General features: G+C 44.3%; 1 protein-coding gene across 6 annotated transcripts in view; it reads left to right on the forward strand.

Annotated features, from left to right (window-relative positions):
- LOC117411756 (filamin-B) overlaps positions 1-19,667 on the forward strand; it is a 142,023-nt gene extending 122,356 nt beyond the window's left edge. For 3 of the 6 annotated variants that reach the window (XM_058988931.1, XM_058988932.1, XM_058988935.1), the window contains 9 exons: positions 3,651-3,758; positions 3,888-4,154; positions 5,328-5,465; positions 6,614-6,729; positions 8,764-8,896; positions 14,128-14,304; positions 15,052-15,270; positions 16,123-16,326; positions 18,041-19,667. In XM_058988931.1, the coding sequence (XP_058844914.1) occupies positions 3,651-3,758; positions 3,888-4,154; positions 5,328-5,465; positions 6,614-6,729; positions 8,764-8,896; positions 14,128-14,304; positions 15,052-15,270; positions 16,123-16,326; positions 18,041-18,228 (1,550 nt within the window). In that variant the 3' untranslated portion in view covers positions 18,229-19,667. Of the gene's footprint in view, positions 1-3,650; positions 3,759-3,887; positions 4,155-5,327; positions 5,466-6,613; positions 6,730-8,763; positions 8,897-14,127; positions 14,305-15,051; positions 15,271-16,122; positions 16,327-18,040 lie in introns of those variants that run through there. The other 3 variants (XM_058988933.1, XM_058988934.1, XM_058988936.1) reach the window with 2 other exon arrangements.
- Positions 19,668-21,376: the final 1,709 nt, after the last annotated feature.

The raw sequence follows: 21,376 nt of genomic DNA on the forward strand, positions 1-21,376 counted from the left end.
GCAAAACTGGAGCGCAACGGCGCTCAGTGTTTTATTAAATAATAAAACAAACAGTTTAAACAAAACAAAATACTACAAAACAAAAAGGCGCGTTGGCCAAACAAACAGAAATAAACAAATAAGTATCATGCTGGTGTAAAAACCAGCACGCTTAACAGTTGTTTATATTTTACCTCCTAACTCCTCACTCGTTCTCCACTCTCGAACACCCTCACCTTGAGCGCAGACAGCTGCAGGCTTTTATATTCTGGCCGAGGGGTTAACTAGCTGTTAATTAATTATCCTGTTACCCCTCGGCCACAGTCTGCACGAGTTTAATAAGGATGCGTGACTGTCAGCTAGTTAAATCAGTAGCTGATCAGTCACGCATCCTCACGAGGTTTTAATAAATCAAAAATACAAAATAACAAATAGCGGAGGCTTTGCATCTGCGCCACAAACAATAAGATGATAAATAATAATAAAATAGAGCACATTTATATAGGGGCGGGACACTCCGCCACACTGTGGTAAACGTTTGTGTTCGGGGTTGTGTGCCAGTGTGCAGTTCACCTGGAGAGAGCAGGATCCCCACAGGAAGGATTATGAGGATCATATGAAACCCGGGGCACGGAGACTCGCTTCACAGGGTTGAGTGCCAGTGTGCAGTTCACCCGGAGAGAGTGAACTGATTCTGTCTCTGTTTTGCTAAAGTTATTTAAAGCTGGATAGGAATAGGTCGACATGTGGGGCATGTTGTCCGTATCCTCCTTTGTTTTTTTTCTTTTTTTTTGTTTTTTTTTTATAAATTTAGTAGTCGCCAGTTTTTTACCCCAGTTCTCTCCCCAATTTAGTATGCCCAATTATTATCTGTATCCTCGGCTCACCGCTCGCAACCCCCCCGCCGACTCGGGAAACGGCGGCTGGAACACGCGTCCTCCGAAACTTGCTCCTGCCAAGCCGTCATTTTTCATACTGCAGATCCACAGCAATGCCACCACACCTATAGTGCGGGAGGACAACACAGATCTGGCGGCTCCACTGCAGAACCACAGGCGCCCTATCGGCCACAAGGGTCGCTGATGCACGGTGAGCCGTGGATTCCCCTGCCGACCTAAGCCCTCCCTACCCGGGCAGCGCTCAGCCAATTGTGCGCCGCCCCCTAGGAACTCCCGGTCACGGTCGGCTGTGAATAAGCCTGGATTCGAACCTGCGATCTCCAGGCTATAGGGCACATCCTGCACTCCGCGCGGAGCGCCTTTACTGGATGCGCCACTCGGGAGCCCCCGTATCCTCCTTTGTAAAAACTTGTGAAAAGTAATCATTTAATATATTTGCTATTTTTTCCTCTTCATCCATGATCTTGCCATTTGTATCTCTTAGACATTTAACCTCCTCTTTGAATGTTCTCTTGCTGTTATAATATTGGAAAAACTTTTTGGAATTGGTTTTGGCCCCCTTAGCAGCGCTCATTTCTATCTCTCTCTTTGCCTTTCTAACTTCCTTTTTGACTTGTGTTTGCAGTTTCAAGTACTCTTTCTGTTTACTTTGTTCTTGGTCCCTTTTAAGTGCTCTGTAAAGTGCATTTTTTCTCTGAATATTTTTTTTAATTGATCTATTAAACCATTTTGGCAATTTTGTTTTAGATTTGTCTACTTTTGGGATGTAATTGTTTTGCGCCTCTAGTACTACATTTAAAAAAAAACAGCCATCCTTTTTCCATGGATGTTTTCTCTCTTTAACGCCAATCTACTTCTGTTAGTCTCTGTGTCTCTGTTTCAGTCCTTCATTGTTTGCCTTCCTAAAATTGTAAACCTTAGCTTTAGTTATTGCTTTTGGGGTTTTAAAAATCACTTCAAATGAGCCCATGTTGTGGTCTGAGTTTGCCAATGGCTCTCTGACCTCTGTTTTAGTTATTCTGTCTTCGTTATTTGAAAAGACTAAATCAAGGCATGCCTCCCCTCTAGTCGGTGCCTTGACAGATTGTGTTAGGAAGAAGTCATTTGTCATATCCACCATTTTCAATTTTGTCTGTCGTGCTCCCCACCCATAAATATGGCTTCTCCTTTGCTGCACGCATTTCTAATGTCATTATATAACAGATTATTTTGCTCGGCATCTGAATTTGACGGTCTATAGGATGCCCCTATTATGCCCTTTGAATTTTTGTCCATTTTTCTGACCCATATTGATTCTGCGTTGTTTTTTTCTTCCAGATTTAACACCTGGGCTTCAAGACTATTTTTGATGTATAGCACTACCCCTCTGCCTCTTTTGCTCTGCCTGTCTTTCCTATACAGTGTGTACCCACTAATATTATATTCGTCTCCATCACTCTCAGACAGCCAAGTTTCTGTAACACCTGTCACATCGTAGTTACTTGTTAGTGCAGTAGCTTCAAGTTCTAGCATTTTGTTTCTGAGACTTCTAGCATTTAGATAAATACATTTAATGGCTGTCTTACCTGAGTTGTTGCCCTTGTTTTGATGTGGTCTCCCTTCTGTTTTTTTGTTGATTTCTCCCCCCTCCCTTTCTAGTTTAAATGCTTTTGGACCTCCCGAAGGATCCTTTCTCTGAGTAGATTGGTTCCCTTTTTGTTTAAGTGCAGTCCACCCCGCTTATATAGATAGTCCTTGTTCTAGAATGTGCTCCAATGTTCAAGAAAGGTAAAGCCTTCCTGTGTGCACCACGATTTCAGCCATGCATTTTGATTTTGTATTTCCAGCTGTCCATATGGTCCTTTACAAGGTGTCGGCAGTATCCCAGAAAATACCACAGTTTTGGTCTTGTCTTTTAATTTCCTTCCTAGCTGAATTTGTTTTGCAGGGATCTTGGCCTGTCTCTTCCAATATTGTTTGTACCGATGTGGATGACTAGTACCGGGTCGTCTCCTGTTCGTTCTAGGAGCTTGTCCACGTTCTCAGTGATGTGCATGACAGAGGCTTCTGGAAGGCAGCACACTGTTGTAGTAAGGGGGTCCAAACTGCGAACTGAACTTGCTGTGTTTCTCAACATGGAGTCCCCAACAATCATGACCTCCCTTCTTTTTGCTGCCTGGCCAGCACTGTTTATAGGGTCCTGTATGTTGTTCCTTTCGTTCTTTTGATGTTGGTTTTGATCATTTAAATTTTGAAGTGGCTCACATTTGTTGGATGTCTGGATTTCTGGTGCTTCTGCCTATCTGAACCCAGCTGTTTCGACTCCCTGATGGCTTTCAGTCTGCTAGGGGTGCAGACTTCCAAGAATTGTGGGTGTGTCAGCTCCTCAAGCTCCGGTTGCTGTCTCATTTCCTGCAGCTCCATTTCTAGCATACTTACTAGTTTAAGCAAGTCCTGGATCATGCGGCACTTTACACACACTTGGTTTTCTCGGATTTCCCACATCATGCAGGTGTCACAGATTACTGGCTTGAAGTAATTATTATTATTTTTTTTATTGTAAGTTTAAGTTTAGTTTCTGCAGCTGTCAGTCTGCTTTCAAAATGCTTCTAACTGCTCTGCACTTTTAAAACCACGCACTTCACACAATGTCTCTCCCACGCTGTTGCTGGAAGAACTGCCTCGCTTGTCTCAGCATGTGTTTCCCTGCTCAGAGATGGACAGTCAGGATATGTCAGCTCAGGTCAGCACTTGTCTCTGCTCCTCACACTCTGCATGTGTTTCCCTGCTCAGAGATCGACAGTCAGGATATGTCAGCTCAGGTCAGCACTTGTCTCTGCTCCTCACACTCTGCATGTGTTTCCCTGCTCAGAGATCGACAGTCAGGATATGTCAGCTCAGGTCAGCACTTGTCTCTGCTCCTCACACTCTGCATGTGTTTCCCTGCTCAGAGATCGACAGTCAGGATATGTCAGCTCAGATCAGCACTTGTCTCTGCTCCTCACACTCTGCATGTGTTTCCCTGCTCAGAGATCGACAGTCAGGATATGTCAGCTCAGGTCATCAGCCCCTCCGGACTCGAGGAGGATGCAGAGATCATCGCGGCTGGCAACAACACTTACTGCGTGCGCTTCGTGCCCCAGGAGATGGGCGTGCACACAGTGAGCGTACGCTACCACGGCCAGCATGTCCCAGGCAGCCCCTTCCAGTTCACCGTGGGGCCCCTGGGCGATGGAGGGGCCCACAAGGTGCGGGCTGGGGGCCCCGGCCTGGAAAAAGCAGAGACAGGGATACCAGGTAGGAGAATCTACCAGAGGTTTATTTGTCTAAACTGAAAATTAGACTGGACTCTCTTCCATTCAGACACAGGGCAGCCTTATCTTGGAATGACCTTCCATTGTTGGAAGTAATGTAATGAGCCTTGCTACCTCTTGATCACTGCTGGACACCTTTATAAATGAGATGATTCAGTCTCAGTCTGCTTGTGTCTCTGCAGTTCAGTCCAGTCTCTGTGTGCTTGTGTGTCTCTGCAGTTCAGTCTCTGTGTGCTTGTGTGTCTCTGCAGTTCAGTCCAGTCTCTGTGTGCTTGTGTGTCTCTGCAGTTCAGTCTCTGTGTGCTTGTGTGTCTCTGCAGTTCAGTCCAGTCTCTGTGTGCTTGTGTGTCTCTGCAGTTCAGTCTCTGTGCTTGTGTGTCTCTGCAGTTCAGTTCAGTCTCTGTGTGCTTGTGTATCTCTGCAGTTCAGTCTCTGTGTGCTTGTGTGTCTCTGCAGTTCAGTCCAGTCTCTGTGTGCTTGTGTGTCTCTGCAGTTCAGTCTCTGTGCTTGTGTGTCTCTGCAGTTCAGTTCAGTCTCTGTGTGCTTGTGTATCTCTGCAGTTCAGTCTCTGTGCTTGTGTGTCTCTGCAGTTCAGTCTCTGTGTGCTTGTGTGTCTCTGCAGTTCAGTCTCTGTGCTTGTGTGTCTCTGCAGTTTAGTCCAGTCTCTGTGTGCTTGTGTGTCTCTGCAGTTCAGTCTCTGTGTGCTTGTGTGTCTCTGCAGTTCAGTCTCTGTGTACTTGTGTGTCTCTGCAGTTCAGTCTCTGTGCTTGTGTGTCTCTGCAGTTCAGTCCAGTCTCTGTCTGCTTGTGTGTCTCTGCAGTTCAGTCTCTGTGCTTGTGTGTCTCTGCAGTTCAGTTCAGTCTCTGTGTGCTTGTGTATCTCTGCAGTTCAGTCTCTGTGTGCTTGTGTGTCTCTGCAGTTCAGTCTCTGTGTGCTTGTGTGTCTCTGCAGTTCAGTCTCTGTGCTTGTGTGTCTCTGCAGTCCAATTCAGTCTCTGTGTGCTTCTGTGTCTCTTCAAGTTCAGTCTCTGTGTGCTTGTGTCTCTGCAGTTCAGTTCAGTCTCTGTGTGCTTGTGTCTCTGCAGTTCAGTTCAGTCTCTGTGTGCTTGTGTCTCTGCAGTTCAGTTCAGTCTCTGTGTGCTTGTGTCTCTCTGTAGCGGAGTTCAGTATCTGGACGCGGGAAGCGGGGGCTGGGGGTCTCTCGATTGCTGTGGAGGGTCCGAGTCGAGCAGAGATCTCATTTGAGGATCGGAAGGACGGGTCCTGTGGGGTGTCATACATCGCTCAGGAGCCGGGTAAGCCTCCCACATGCTGAGATACACACGCACACTGAGACACATGCTGAGATACACACACTGAGACACATGCTGAGATACACACGCACACTGAGACACATGCTGAGACACACACACGCACACTGAGACACATGCTGAGACACACGCACACTGAGACACACACACACACACTGAGACACATGCTGAGACACACACACACACACACACTGAGACACATGCTGAGATACACACGCAAGCTGAGGCACAGACCAACGCTGAGACACACACTGAGACGCGCGCTGAGACGCACGCTGAGATATACACACACTAGGACGCACACACATACTGAGACGCACAGTCTGTGTGTGTTTAAAAGGGATAGTGTTGGAAATGGGTTTATGTTCCTCTTCATTGCTTTGCTGCCTCGTTAGAAGGAGTTGTCCTGGTTTGCTTGTGTTCTTATTGTGCACTTCCATCCATCCTGTAGGGAGCTCACCAAGTGGCTTTTCATCGCTTTCTATTAAACACAATGTAAATAAATCAATATATAGCAAAAGCTGATCATTATGTATTGTCAACTTGACCTGAGAGGACGTAGTATAAAATTATTATGGTATAGGGTCTATAGGGGTAGAGTGTGAATTATTACAAGCAGGAATACTGTGTCACCCTTCAGAGTCCTATAGATAGAGAGAGGATTGCTATAGTGATGGAGAACATCATTTAGCTCAAATTATTGAAAGGATCAGAAAAGTATAGGTTGATAGGCAGGTACTGTAGGTAGGTAAAACTACTAAAGAAACAAAGTAAGTTATAGACATTGAGAAAGACCTAGTTGAAATGTTTATGATTGAACTCATTGAGTTTCCTTCAGTATTTCTAAATTCAGCTCTGAGTGTTTTACAGATGTCTCAGTGTAGGGATGCTTGTCAGATGTCTCAGTGTAGGGATGCTTGTCAGATGGCTCAGTGTAGGGATGCTTGTCAGATGGCTCAGTGTAGGGATGCTTGTCAGATGGCTCAGTGTAGGGATGCTTGTCAGATTGCTCAGTGTGGGAATGCATGTTTAACAGAAGGCACAGTGTAGGGATGCTGCCTGTCCGACTGTATTATTGAGCTCAGGTTCTAGCTGTGTGTGGAGGAGCTGATCGGTCTCTATGTCGCCCCCAGGTGGTTATGAAGTGTCCATCAAGTTCAACGAGGAGCACATTCTGGGCAGCCCGTTCCTGGTGCCAGTATCTGCCCCCACGGACGATGCCAGCAGACTCACTGTTACCAGTCTTCAGGTGAGGCATGAAGAAACATCCGCAGAGCCACCACAGCGTTGGCAGCAGAGCCGGCCTCAGCTACCAGTCAAAGGCATTGCCTCGGAGCAGAGCAGAGTTCCACAGCGCTTGCAGCAGAGCAGGCCTCAGCTACCAGTCAAAGGCATTGCCTCGGAGCAGAGCAGAGTTCCACAGCGCTGGCAGCAGAGCAGGCCTCAGCTACCAGTCAAAGGCATTGCCTCAGAGCAGAGCAGAGTTCCACAGCGCTGGCAGCAGAGCCGACCTCAGCTACCAGTCAAAGGCATTGCCTCAGAGCAGAGCAGAGTTCCACAGCGCTGGCAGCAAGGCAGGCCTCAGCTACCAGTCAAAGGCATTGCCTCGGAGCAGAGCAGAGTTCCACAGCGCTGGCAGCAAGGCAGGCCTCAGCTACCAGTCAAAGGCATTGCCTCAGAGCAGAGCAGAGTTCCACAGCGCTGGCAGCAAGGCAGGCCTCAGCTACCAGTCAAAGGCATTGCCTCGGAGCAGAGCAGAGTTCCACAGCGCTGGCAGCAGAGCAGGCCTCAGCTACCAGTCAAAGGCATTGCCTCGGAGCAGAGCAGAGTTCCACAGCGCTGGCAGCAAGGCAGGCCTCAGCTACCAGTCAAAGGCATTGCCTCAGAGCAGAGCAGAGTTCCACAGCACTGGCAGCAAGGCAGGCCTCAGCTACCAGTCAAAGGCATTGCCTCGGAGCAGAGCAGAGTTCCACAGCGCTGGCAGCAAGGCAGGCCTCAGCTACCAGTCAAAGGCATTGCCTCAGAGCAGAGCAGAGTTCCACAGCGCTGGCAGCAAGGCAGGCCTCAGCTACCAGTCAAAGGCATTGCCTCAGAGCAGAGCAGAGTTCCACAGCGCTGGCAGCAAGGCAGGCCTCAGCTACCAGTCAAAGGCATTGCCTCGGAGCAGAGCAGAGTTCCACAGCGCTGGCAGCAGAGCAGGCCTCAGCTACCAGTCAAAGGCATTGCCTCGGAGCAGAGCAGAGTTCCACAGCGCTGGCAGCAAGGCAGGCCTCAGCTACCAGTCAAAGGCATTGCCTCAGAGCAGAGCAGAGTTCCATAGCGCTGGCAGCAAGGCAGGCCTCAGCTACCAGTCAAAGGCATTGCCTCGGAGCAGAGCAGAGTTCCACAACCGGCAAAATACTAAACAGTCATTAGAGCTGAACTCCTCTGTAGAACAGGCTGCAGGGCATGAAAGTTCATCATTGAACCAGGCTAACAAAATGGCAACAATCACAATTGTGTTAAAGGGAAATGTGTGAGAATATTTAGTGCATCAAGTCCAGGGGTGTGTGCTAATGCCTTGGCTCCTGTGGGGTGTTTGTGTCCCTCCTCCTGCCCTGTAGTCTCCCGCTTTAGGCTCTATCTGGCAGCTGATGTCAGGTAAAGAGAGCATGTGCTCAAAATGCTCTGGATTACACACCTTTATTATTATAACTAATGCAAATAAGGGTTAGGGAAAAAAAAATAACAGGACTCCCTACCATACACAACGTGCAGCTAAGAACATGCATCGCAAGTATTATTTACCTGTAGTTACAGCTGCTTTATTCATTTCAGGAAATGTGCCTTTTGCCTTGCTAATAGGGCCCTTCATCATTAAAATATATAATAATAATAATGATAATAATAATAATAATTTACCATTCAGAGTTTGTGATTGTGTATTGCTGGAAATACCTGTGCTGCTGTGGCTGGGTATATATATTCAAGCAATTCCAGGCTTGGTATTTTGAGATACATTGAAGAACACAATATCCTCCCTCCCTCCCCTCCCCCCATGATTCTGCATTTAGAGCCAAATGATAATATTTGGGGTGCACTTGTGGGATGTCGTGTTTATTGTTCTGCTGATTGCTAAAGACGGACGCTTATCTGCTCAGGGATTGCAAGGTATTTATTAAGCAGGCACTTCATTAAGAGATTGCGCTCCAGTTTTAAACAGAGTTATAACTACGCTTGTCTGTTTGGGGTTCTACATGAAGATGGGGACGGGTGTGCTAAACTGTGGCTGTTCACTCCTCAGGAATCGGGGCTGAAATTGAACCATCCAGCATCCTTTGCGGTCAGGCTGAACGGTGCGAAGGGCCTGATCGACGCCAAGGTGCACAGCCCCTCGGGAGCCCTGGAGGAGTGCGCAGTGTCTGAGCTGGAGACGGGTAAGGGAGAGAGAAGTGATGGCACTGGAAAGGGGTTGCAGTGACTGCAGTGTATGGGGTAGCTGCAGTAGCACTGCACTGCCAGTCGAGATCAATTCAGTGCATGTGTTTATTATATCAATAAGGAAACAGCAATGCTTGATACAAAGCTATTTGCTTGTCCCAAATATTAAAGTCAATCTATTTTATATATTGTCCCTCTAAAACCTTGTTTCAAATCCATAAACTATTTGCAAGAATTGGTTTTAGGGTTTTTAATCTTGAGATCTATACATATGTGTGTGTCTAACTTCTTATAACAAACCCACTGACAGTCTCGTAGTTTATGACGTCACAGAAACCCTCGATGGGATGATTTACATGTAACTCGCTGAAGCACATCTATCATTCTCATTCTCTCAATGATCCCTACTGCATGTTACCAATGTTCCCCTTGCATCTCTCCCTCTGTCTCTCTCTCTCTCTCTCTCTCTCTCTCTCTCTCTCTCTCTCTCTCTCTCTCTCTCTCTCTCTCTCTCTCTCTCTCTCTCTCTCTCTCTCTCTCTCTCTCTCTCTCTCTCTCTCTCTCTCTCTCTCTCTCTCTCTCTCTCTCTCTCTCTCTCTCTCTCTCTATATATATATATATATATATATATATATATATATATATATATATATAAAACACTGAACACGTAAGCAAAATATTGGAGATGGGGCCATTTGGAAAGGACCTCGGAGCAACACACTCACATTTCAATATATATATATATATATATATATATATATATATATGAGAGAGAGAGAGGTAGATGCAAGGGGAACATTGGTAACATGCAGTAGGGATCATTTGTAACACATAGGGGACTTTTGCACCAATGTTTTTAATGTTATTTGCAAGGAGTTTTCTATTTTTTTTTTTTTTATTAATCTTTTTTTTTCCCTCAATGTGTGTAACCAAAATTAAGATGACATATACTCCAGTCATGATTTAGTTTTTGTTTAATCTCCAGATTTTACACCAGAATTAGGTCTAATGGGAGGTTCTTGGTTTGTAACATGATCTAAGATGCACCTTCACTTCTCAATGTTTGGTTTTGAATGAACATGATATCTTGAAATTAGTGCTTAATCAACACAATGTATAAACATCTTCATCCAGAGTTGGTAGCAGGGTCCATGTGGCCTGATATACATACTTACTGTCTTGGGTTGTGTTTCATCTACAAAAAAAAACATGATACACATAATAGCAGCCTGAACACATCTAGAAAAGGGACTACAGGCATGAGACAAGGAGAACGTTGTTCCTGGAAAACAAATGACTGAACAAAGCCCTTTAAACATTTACCCATATTTATTAAACACAACACAGCAACATGATTTACAGTGAAGATTCCACAGAATTAGTTTAATGGCATTTATTATAGAGGCTGCTCTTGGTTTTTGTAACCTAACATTTTTAAATGCAAGGTAATATTAAACACAAACTCAATGCAAAGAAAAAATATGTATCTCTCAATTCAAAATAACTGAAAAAATTACATAGATGGTTTTATATCAATGAGAAAAAATGCTTTTAAGAAATGATTTCTTAAGCTGTAGTCTGATGTTCATACTTCAGTCTTGTTAAAATGTGGTTGATGTTGAATCATTTCAAAGTTTCCATACCATCAGGACTGCAGTCTAGAGCTTTCTTGGTGCAATCTTGTGAAATGGGTCCAGAAGAAATGGTGTTCTTGCACATCTCACTTATGAAAGAAGATTGACTAGCTGAAGAGTCTTTTAACAGTACTGCTTCTGCTGGATGGTGGAACTGTATCTGAAACCGCTCTCTTCATCTAATAACCTGCTGACACGTCATTGAGTGTCTCAGATTCTCTGGCAACTGGAAGCACCCTCCTCTCTCCACCTTCCTGTCTGTCTTTAGAAGAGTACCGCCATTCTCCTAGTCACTATTCACTAGTCTTGATCTTTCTTCTTACCACATCAAGACTGATCGTCTGGGACTTTATCTCTTCTTCAAACACAGAGTGGACAGTTTGTAGCAGCTGATCAGTCCAAATAAACTTCCCAGGTGACTGAGCTGGCGTCGCCTCCTGTTTGTCCTGGGATGTGGATGGCTGGCCTGAATCCAGGATGTCAAATGACTTGGCTAGCTTGGCTTTCTCACCTCTCATGACTTCTGACAACTGCTTTGCACTGATGTGTGCTCCCTCTCCACCACCCTGTAGCACTTACTGGCAGTTTCAACTCTGTGACACATTAAATCTGCCAAGTTTGCTTTCATGTTGGGGTGCTTTTGGTGTATGGATGAAACTGCAGTTTTTCTGACAAGTGTACATGTGATGTCTTCCATGTTAAAAACACAGGGCTTGGCTTGTTTGATCATCTTTTTCCTTGGTAACCTGTGACTTCTTCTTTGACAAAGATTGATAACCAGCTGAAGAGAGCGTGATTAGGAATACCCTTGGCAGGGCCCTGGGTTATAAGCAGTCTTGTGTTGAGTTACTGAGATGATGAAATGGTCATCAACTCAGCAAGCATTCACAAACTGTCCCATTGTCATATTTGCAAATACCCCAGACCTGTTTGCATTGCCAATGATAATCTGTGTTAAAAGGAAGTCCCGCATTAAGATGTAATATATAGTGAAAAGTGTTCTAATCAAGGGAAGTAATGTTAAAACTTTACAATGCATTAGTAAGACCTCACCTAGAACACTGTGTTCCGTTCTGGTCACAGCGCCATCCTATGTCCATATTTATGGATGCCGTACATGATGCCATATTTTACAATATTTTTACATGACAGGTAATGTAAAAAATAATATATTATGAACCGTACGTTATGAGAAATGTTGCTGTTTTCTCATAATGCATGGCTGCCTGTAACCTATACATTCAGTTACCTATACATAATATAGTGTATACATGTATATAATCTTCCGTTCATGTTCAAATACCTGTAAATAAATACATACACACACACATACATACATACATACATACATACATACAGTGCCTTGCGAAAGTATTCGGCCCCCTTGAACTTTGTGACCTTTTGCCACATTTCAGGCTTCAAACATAAAGATATGAAACTGTAATTTTTTGTGAAGAATCAACAACAAGTGGGACACAATCATGAAGTGGAACGAAATTTATTGGATATTTCAAACTTTTTTAACAAATAAAAAACTGAAAAATTGGGCGTGCAAAATTATTCAGCCCCCTTAAGTTAATACTTTGTAGCGCCACCTTTTGCTGCGATTACAGCTGTAAGTCGCTTGGGGTATGTCTCTATCAGTTTTGCACATCGAGAGACTGAAATTTTTGCCCATTCCTCCTTGCAAAACAGCTCGAGCTCAGTGAGGTTGGATGGAGAGCATTTGTGAACAGCAGTTTTCAGTTCTTTCCACAGATTCTCGATTGGATTCAGGTCTGGACTTTGACTTGGCCATTCTAACACCTGGATATGTTTATTTGTGAACCATTCCATTGTAGATTTTGCTTTATGTTTTGGATCATTGTCTTGTTGGAAGACAAATATCCGTCCCAGTCTCAGGTCTTTTGCAGACTCCATCAGGTTTTCTTCCAGAATGGTCCTGTATTTGGCTCCATCCATCTTCCCATCAATTTTAACCATCTTCCCTGTCCCTGCTGAAGAAAAGCAGGCCCAAACCATGATGCTGCCACCACCATGTTTGACAGTGGGGATGGTGTGTTCAGGGTGATGAGCTGTGTTGCTTTTACGCCAAACATAACGTTTTGCATTGTTGCCAAAAAGTTCAATTTTGGTTTCATCTGACCAGAGCACCTTCTTCCACATGTTTGGTGTGTCTCCCAGGTGGCTTGTGGCAAACTGTAAACGACACTTTTTATGGATATCTTTAAGAAATGGCTTTCTTCTTGCCACTCTTCCATAAAGGCCAGATTTGTGCAGTATACGACTGATTGTTGTCCTATGGACAGAGTCTCCCACCTCAGCTGTAGATCTCTGCAGTTCATCCAGAGTGATCATGGGCCTCTTGGCTGCATCTCTGATCAGTCTTCTCCTTGTATGAGCTGAAAGTTTAGAGGGACGGCCAGGTCTTGGTAGATTTGCAGTGGTCTGATACTCCTTCCATTTCAATATTATCGCTTGCACAGTGCTCCTTGGGATGTTTAAAGCTGGGGAAATCTTTTTGTATCCAAATCCGGCTTTAAACTTCTCCACAACAGTATCTTGGACCTGCCTGGTGTGTTCCTTGTTCTTCATGATGCTCTCTGTGCTTTAAACGGACCTCTGAGACTATCACAGTGCAGGTGCATTTATACGGAGACTTGATTACACACAGGTGGATTCTATTTATCATCATTAGTCATTTAGGTCAACATTGGATCATTCAGAGATCCTCACTGAACTTCTGGAGAGAGTTTGCTGCACTGAAAGTAAAGGGGCTGAATAATTTTGCACGCCCAATTTTTCAGTTTTTTATTTGTTAAAAAAGTTTGAAATATCCAATAAATTTCGTTCCACTTCATGATTGTGTCCCACTTGTTGTTGATTCTTCACAGAAAATTACAGTTTCATATCTTTATGTTTGAAGCCTGAAATGTGGCAAAAGGTCGCAAAGTTCAAGGGGGCCGAATACTTTCGCAAGGCACTGTACATACATAGCTTTCAAACTGACCTGGAAAAGGGGAATTTCAACATTTAGACTCCAGTAAACCAATACATTAATTCATATTCACAACCCTGACCCTAATGCTACAAATGTTCCCCAAAAATATATTTTGCAGGATAAACAGAAACCGTTGGGGAATATAACAGTTTTAAAAAGTTTAAATAACTTTGAACATATTAAAAATCATGAGATATAACTTGGTAGACTTCAAGAAAATAGTATTTTGAATAGTTTCACCAACAATCAAGTCAAAAGCCCATTTTATTCTTAAGAAAAATGAACATTTTATAAACCACAAATAACGTATTGGTTTTTAGCACCCGGTGTAGGAGTTCTGGTGTAGTGTCAGAATGTGCTACGCATACCAAAACCTGACCCGTGGAATGTCAGAAAGCAATACGTTGTCACATTGAAAGTGGTAAGCTGTCAGATTTTGGTACAGGTGCAATCAATTGCAATCTGATGGGTGTCAAACAGAGGTACATTTACCATTAATTATACAGAATTTTTTTGCAAACAAAGTTATTATTAAAGTAATTCAAGGCGTTCACATCAGGTCTAATGGCAGTGTTGCTGTTTTGTGTTCTAGATAAGTATGCGATCCGCTTCATCCCACGTGAGAACGGCGTGCACTCCATCGACGTGCGCTTCAACGGGGGACACATCCCCGGCAGCCCCTTCCAGGTGCGAGTGGGGGAGCCCAGCCAGGCGGGAGACGTGGGGCTCGTCACTGCGTACGGGGTCGGCCTGGAGCGGGGGATCACAGGTGAGGGTCTGCACACACACACACTCCCTAATAACTGTATGAGTTCCAAACGGATCCACCAGGGACTCAAGATCATTGCAGTAATATACCTAAATAATGGAAGAAACCCAGGACTGCATGTTTTCAGCCCTTCAGACTGTAATGAAGCATTCTCACCTGACACTGCCAGTGTAAAGAGTGGAGGCTGGGGCTACCCGGGGACATGCTGTCCCTGACACTGCCAGTGTAAAGGGAGGAGGCTGGGGCTACCCGGGGACATGCTGTCCCTGACACTGCCAGTGTAAAGAGTGGAGGCTGGGGCTACCCGGGGACATGCTGTCCCTGACACTGCCAGTGTAAAGAGTGGAGGCTGGGGCTACCCGGGGACATGCTGTCCCTGACACTGCCAGTGTAAAGAGTGGAGGCTGGGGCTACCCGGGGACATGCTGTCCCTGACACTGCCAGTGTAAAGAGTGGAGGCTGGGGCTACCCGGGGACATGTTGTCCCTGAGCAAGTCTGAACCAGTGCACTGAAGCAACAGGCTGCTTTACACAAGCAGTTATATAGCTTTTAACATCTACGATCAAATGCGACAAACAACACTGCCTGTTACACTTCTTGGAAGAGTCTTCTGCCAAATGTAACAACTATTTTTAAACCATACACCTTTAGGTAGTGCACAAGTGCAGCGCAGACTATAAATTGCTATTGTGAACACTGCAGTCCAGTGTAATCCTCTCCCTCACTCCCTTCCCTCTGTCCTGCAGGCACTCAGTCGGAGTTCATCATTAACAACACTAAAGCTGGCCCAGGTGCCGTGTGTGTCACGATCGAAGGCCCATCCAAGGTGAAGATGGACTGCCAGCAGAGCCCTGAAGGCTACAAGGTCCTGTACACCCCCATGGCACCGGGCAACTACCTGATCGGCATCAAGTACGGGGGACACAACCACATCGTGGGCAGCCCCTTCAAGGTCAAGGTTACAGGTGAGACTAGCAGACAGATTGCAGGTGAATCGGAAGCAGACCTCAGCCATGCTGCAGAGCCACCCCTCTGTACAGATGGCTTTATCTAGAGAAGCTCTTGTGATGACACTATCTAAGAAACCTATGAGTTTATGTTGACTCAGAAATGTCTTCATCTAGACAATGTGGGGAAGCTATAAAAAAGGCCAACAAGATGCTCGGATATATTGTGAGAAGTGTTGAATTTAAATCAAGGGAAGTAATGTTAAAACTTTACAATGCATTAGTAAGACCTCACCTAAAATATTGTGTTCAGTTCTGGTCACCTCGTTACAAGAGTGGAAAGAAGAGCAACCAGAATTATCCCGGGTTTAAAAGGCATGTTGTATGCAGACTGGCTAAAAGAATTGAATCTATTCAGTCTTGAACAAAGAAGACTACGCGGCGATCTGATTCAAACATTCAAAATCCTAAAAGATATAGACAACGTCGAGCCAGGGGACTTCTTTGACCTGAAAAAAGAAACAAGGACCAGGGGTCACAAATGGAGATTAGATAAAGGGGCATTCAGAACAGAAAATAGGAGACACTTTTTTACACAGAGAATTGTGAGGGTCTGGAACCAACTCCCCAGTAATGTTGTTGAAGCTGACACCCTGGGATCCTTCAAGAAGCTGCTTGATGAGATTCTGGGATCAATAAGCTACTAACAACCAAACGAGCAAGATGGACTGAATGGCCTCCTGTTGTTTGTAAACTTTCTTACGTTCTTATGAAACACACGCTCACCCTTCAGCTGCAGTCCTGTCGGAATCCTCTTGTAAATGAGTAATTGTCTATAACAAGCCCTTTATTTATGTCTCTTCCCTGCAGGTCCTCGTCTGGTCAGTATCAGCAATGCCAATGAAACCTCTTCCATCACAGTGGACTCTGTGAGCAAGTCCAGCAGCCCCAGTGTGTACGGTGCCCTGCCCAAGCTCTTCTCTGACGCCAGCGTGGTACAGTGCACAGGGGCCGGGCTCAGCAAGGCCTACATGGGGCAGAGGAGCAACTTCACTGTGGACTGCAGCAAAGCAGGTGAGAGCTCCACAGTGCAGGGAATTCTCGCAGTGCAGTAGCGTGATTTTCAGAATAGAACACGCTTCACGAGCAGCCTGGGGGTGCATTCCTCGTGTAACACGGGTGTCATTTAAACATTGAGTGTGTCGGAACTTTTCATCCTTAACCCTTCTGCTCCGGTGAACATTCAACCTGTTTGAGGTACGACTGACATAACGTGACTTTCAGCTTGTGTATCAGGACAAACATCCACCGAAATTATACAGTGTTATACCTTTCTAAACAGCTGAGCATCTGACGAGTATCAAGAGAATAATGTTTTCACTGTATGATTGAAATATAATCTATGATTACCATTTGAATGTAAAAAATACCTTTTAAAATGTACTCAACATTTTTCTTTAAAGTGTCATTTAGTGATCTACCTAAAACGCTAAAAGTATAAGTGGTAGCTGCAACTCTCAGGAAGTAGGATCAGAAAGAATTGTGTAAATACCGTGTCTGGGTAAGCATTCTTGGTTATGTAAAGCAATTTAGTCTTCTCTCCGGTAATACTGTGCTTTAACATCATGGTATACACAGTAATCATGACACAAACCAAGATACTGAAATGCTGCACCTCATTATAAAATGTATCACTATTGGCCTGTGGCTTTAGTGAAATGCATTTTGTTTGGAGAGTCATCCCAAGTTTATCCTGTGAATATTTCACTACAGTTAATTTTATTTTTGGGTTTATAAACATTTTGTTTGATTTAGTATGATTTCTGGTAAGCTTGTACTTGTGATCGCCGAATCTCCAGACAGAAAAAAAATAAAACTCACGTGTCTAGCTTTCTGTCTGTCTAACTTTACTTTCATTTTGAAAATATATAAAACCATCTCTGATTGGCTGTAGGAGCCTTTGGCGATGTCAGTCATTTGGTAAGCAACCAACAGTTGTTTAAAAAGGCTTAAAATGGGTGTCTAGCGTCACCATTACATCATCGTTCTTATATGAACAATTTCCAGTGCCGCTGCAGCGGAAGGGTTAATGATACAGCGCTCCTCAGCAGTGTTAAGGGAACATGTTATTTTGCCTAGTGGAATGGCATTATGGAGCAAGTGGGCGCCATGACCATGACATTGCCACAGTAACCTGGATTTGAAACCTGCACTGGCACGTTTTTATCATACAGATAAACAGCACGTGATCCCGGGTCAGTCTCATCCTAATCAGCACGGCCTGATTCCTGGTTCTTTGAGTCAGTGCATTGTTACTGAGGGAATGTCTGCACACAGCCAGACCGCAGCGCTGCTCAACCAGGGCTGAAGGACAGGTCTGCCAAGTGTAGCTCCTCCAGAGGTAACAAGACCCTGCAACTCCATTCTTTCATTTACACAGCGCTCATAAAAAGAAGGTCTGTGGTTCCTTCTGTCTGTGCAGTTTGAAAGGACAGATGCTGTGAGCTCAGGGGCAGCTGGTCCAGCAGGTCCAGCACAGTGCAGAGAACTTTATAAACCAGAAGCGCTGTATTTAAACTGAGCTGTGGCACACTGCGTCTAATTCAGCTGTAAACCAGCGCTCTAATAACACATTGATCAGCATAGCTGCATGGATTATATTCACATGGTTTGGTCGGTTTTCTGCTGGTGCTGCATAACACATACATGACTGTCTCAGCTCCTAGTGGCTGAAATGCCGCAGAGCATTGTATGAAATGTAACGGCTGTATTTCCTGAATGCTTTCAGGTAAGAACATGCTGTTGGTGGGGGTTCACGGCCCCACGACCCCCTGTGAGGAGGTGTATGTCAAGCACATGGGGAACCGGAAGTACTCGGTCAGCTACATGGTCAAGGAGAAGGGCGACTACATCCTGGCAGTGAAGTGGGGTGAGGAGCACATCCCTGGCTCCCCCTTCCATGTCACTGTCCCCTGACTCTCTCTGCAGCTTCCACACACACAGCGCTGCAACTTCATTCTAATCAAGAAAAAAGAATTGCACTCCATGATGGAAATGAAAAAAAAAATGATGAGATTAATATTAATTTTAATTGAACTACGATAAGATTTGTTATTAAATATGTTATCAGGAAAATGTGTTGCATTTGGCTGTTCTGTAATGCTTCTGAAAAAAAAAGAACCCAAGCTGTAATACAATTTAATCTTAGATGCTGATTCCAGCTAAAGAAATGAACTAAACTGGAATTTCTTTCTGTTATTTACTACTGATAAATGTCCTTTTGACTGTGTGTGTGTTTATTTTGTGATTTTCATAGTTTCTCTAAACTCATCTCCACTATATCACTATGTATTCATATTTCGACTGGTATAAAAACTGCACTGGGATGTTGACATGCTTTTGTTATGAGAGTGTGTCCTGCCCTTCTCACAACACTTCTTGTTTCAAGCCCAGGATATCTGAGGATTCAGCAAGGGTAGTGTACTGGACATGAGATCAGACTCCAATCACGACACACACACAAGGGTAGTGTACTGGACATGAGATCAGACTCCAGTCATGACACACACACAAGGGTAGTGTACTGGACATGAGATCAGACTCCAGTCATGACACACACACAAGGGTAGTGTACTGGACATGAGATCAGACTCCAGTCATGACACACACACAAGGGTAGTGTACTGGACATGAGATCAGACTCCAGTCATGACACACACACAAGGGTAGTGTACTGGACATGAGATCAGACTCCAGTCATGACACACACACAAGGGTAGTGTACTGGACATGAGATCAGACTCCAGTCATGACACACACACAAGGGTAGTGTACTGGACATGAGATCAGACTCCAGTCATGACACACACACAAGGGTAGTGTACTGGACATGAGATCAGACTCCAGTCATGACACACACACAAGGGTAGTGTACTGGACATGAGATCAGACTCCAGTCATGACACACACACAAGGGTAGTGTACTGGACATGAGATCAGACTCCAGTCATGACACACACACAAGGGTAGTGTACTGATGAAGTTATTACTCGAGTGGAACCTGTGCTCTGTAATAATCCCCTGCCCTGGTGTTGTTGACAGTGCACACGACACACACGATGCACAAGGAGTAGCTCTTTCTGGTAATCATTTAACCCTCAATAATCTTTGGAATAATACCCTTCCTACCTGTATGTTTAAACATCCCACTGTTGGGTTTTACCCACAGATTGCTCCCGGCATGTTTGTTCTGTGACGCTTGAATGTTGCACTGCTGATGAGTTCCGCTCCCTGGGTGTGGTGCATTTCGGAATCTTATTTGTATTAAATGGTTTTCATTTTTACATGAGCCTGTTTGCCTGATGTGAAGAAAGTCTTAATAATGATGTATAATAAACAATAAAGTGGAATAAGTCCCTGGTTTGAAGTGTGTCTCGTGAAGGCAATGAGCATGACCCTTTAAAAGAGACAATACTAATGCTACAAATGCTGACTTTCTTTTCATTTCTTTAATTGAATAGCCTGCAAAACCCAAACATCAAATGCATGTTAAAAACTATTGAAATTATTTAAAGATCTTCAAATAAAGAGATATTTCAAAATCATTTTAAGTACATTTTAAGATCTCTTAATATAACATTAAAATATATTTTTTAAATACAATTGATACATCTTAAAATGAACAGGAAGTAATTTAGAATATCTCCAAATGAAGTAGAGACATTTGAAAAACATTTCAAGATCTTTCAATTCATTTTAGATATCTTCAAAAGGACCCTAATTAGATATTTGCAAATGCTTTAAAGAAATCTGTAACTCTCTTGAAATAGTTCAGGATGTCTTAACATGTCATTTGAGATCTCTCTAAATGATCATCTGGCTTGCCATGCAACAGTGAACAGTGATGGATACTCACCTGATGCTAGCTCTGAATGGGACTGCTGTGTGCATTTGGAGACCGTGCTGCAGGAGTACATGGGAGGATGAAGGGTGTGAAACTGAAATATGAGAGGTTGTTTGAGCTGCTGTGACTGCTCAAACAATAAGGAGAATAACAAGCATTTCAAACAGCATTCTCACCAGCTCAGACTGCATAGAGAAGAATAACAAGCATTTCAAACAGCATTTTCTCCAGTAAAGACACTATTTTAGTTATTGTATTTATATCGTACTTTTTATACAAAAGTATCTCAAAACAGTACATAGCAAAAAAAAGAACAAAGCACAATGCATTTGTATAGCATGTCACATATCCCACAAATACATGAAGGGTTGCAGCGCCAGATACCACCAAGTATTCTGGGCATTCCTATCCTTCATTGTGCTTAACCATATGAGTGGGGCGTGGTCAGTGACGAGATTGAATGAATGTCCCAAGAGGTAGCAGCGTAAGTTCTGAGAGGCCCATTTAATGGATGGAGTAGTTACGCTCACGAGGGAGCGTTTTTTTTTACTGATATAGAGGATAGGGTGTTCTACTCCGTCGACCTGCTGGGACAAGACTGCCCCCAGACCAACATCCGAAGCATTGGTGTGGAGGAGGAATTCCTTATCAAAATCTGGTGTGATAAGGGTAGTGGCTTGGCAGAGTTTTTTCAAATGCCCCCTGACATTCTCCTGGCCATCAAATTGAATTTGGTGCAATTGAATTTGTTAGAGAGGTTCACTAGGGGGTTGACCACTGTGGCGTACTCGGGGATGATTCGACGATAATAACCGGCCAACTCTAAGAGAGACCTCACCTGGGACTTGGTTTTCGGGATCGTCACGTCCATCAAAGCTTTGGTGGCGATGGGTTTCACCTGCCCATGCCCCATAACAAATCCCAAATATAGCGTTTCTACTTTGGCAAACACACATTTACCCAAATTGGCTGTCAGCCGGGCTATCCTTAGAGACAAAAGGATGGCCGTGAGCCTAGCCATATGCTCTCGCCAGGTGGAGCTGTAAATAACCACATCATCAATATACGCTGCTGCATACTCATGATGTGGACGTAAGACCTGGTCCATTAGTCTCTGAAAGGTAGTGGGCGTACCATGTAGTCCAAATGGCATGGTTGTGAAATGAAACAGACCGTCAGGGGTAGAAAATGCAGTTCTCACGTGATCTGCTGGTTAAGGGG

The sequence above is a fragment of the Acipenser ruthenus genome, chromosome 16, assembly GCF_902713425.1.
Source record: "Acipenser ruthenus chromosome 16, fAciRut3.2 maternal haplotype, whole genome shotgun sequence".
NCBI lineage: Eukaryota > Metazoa > Chordata > Actinopteri > Acipenseriformes > Acipenseridae > Acipenser > Acipenser ruthenus.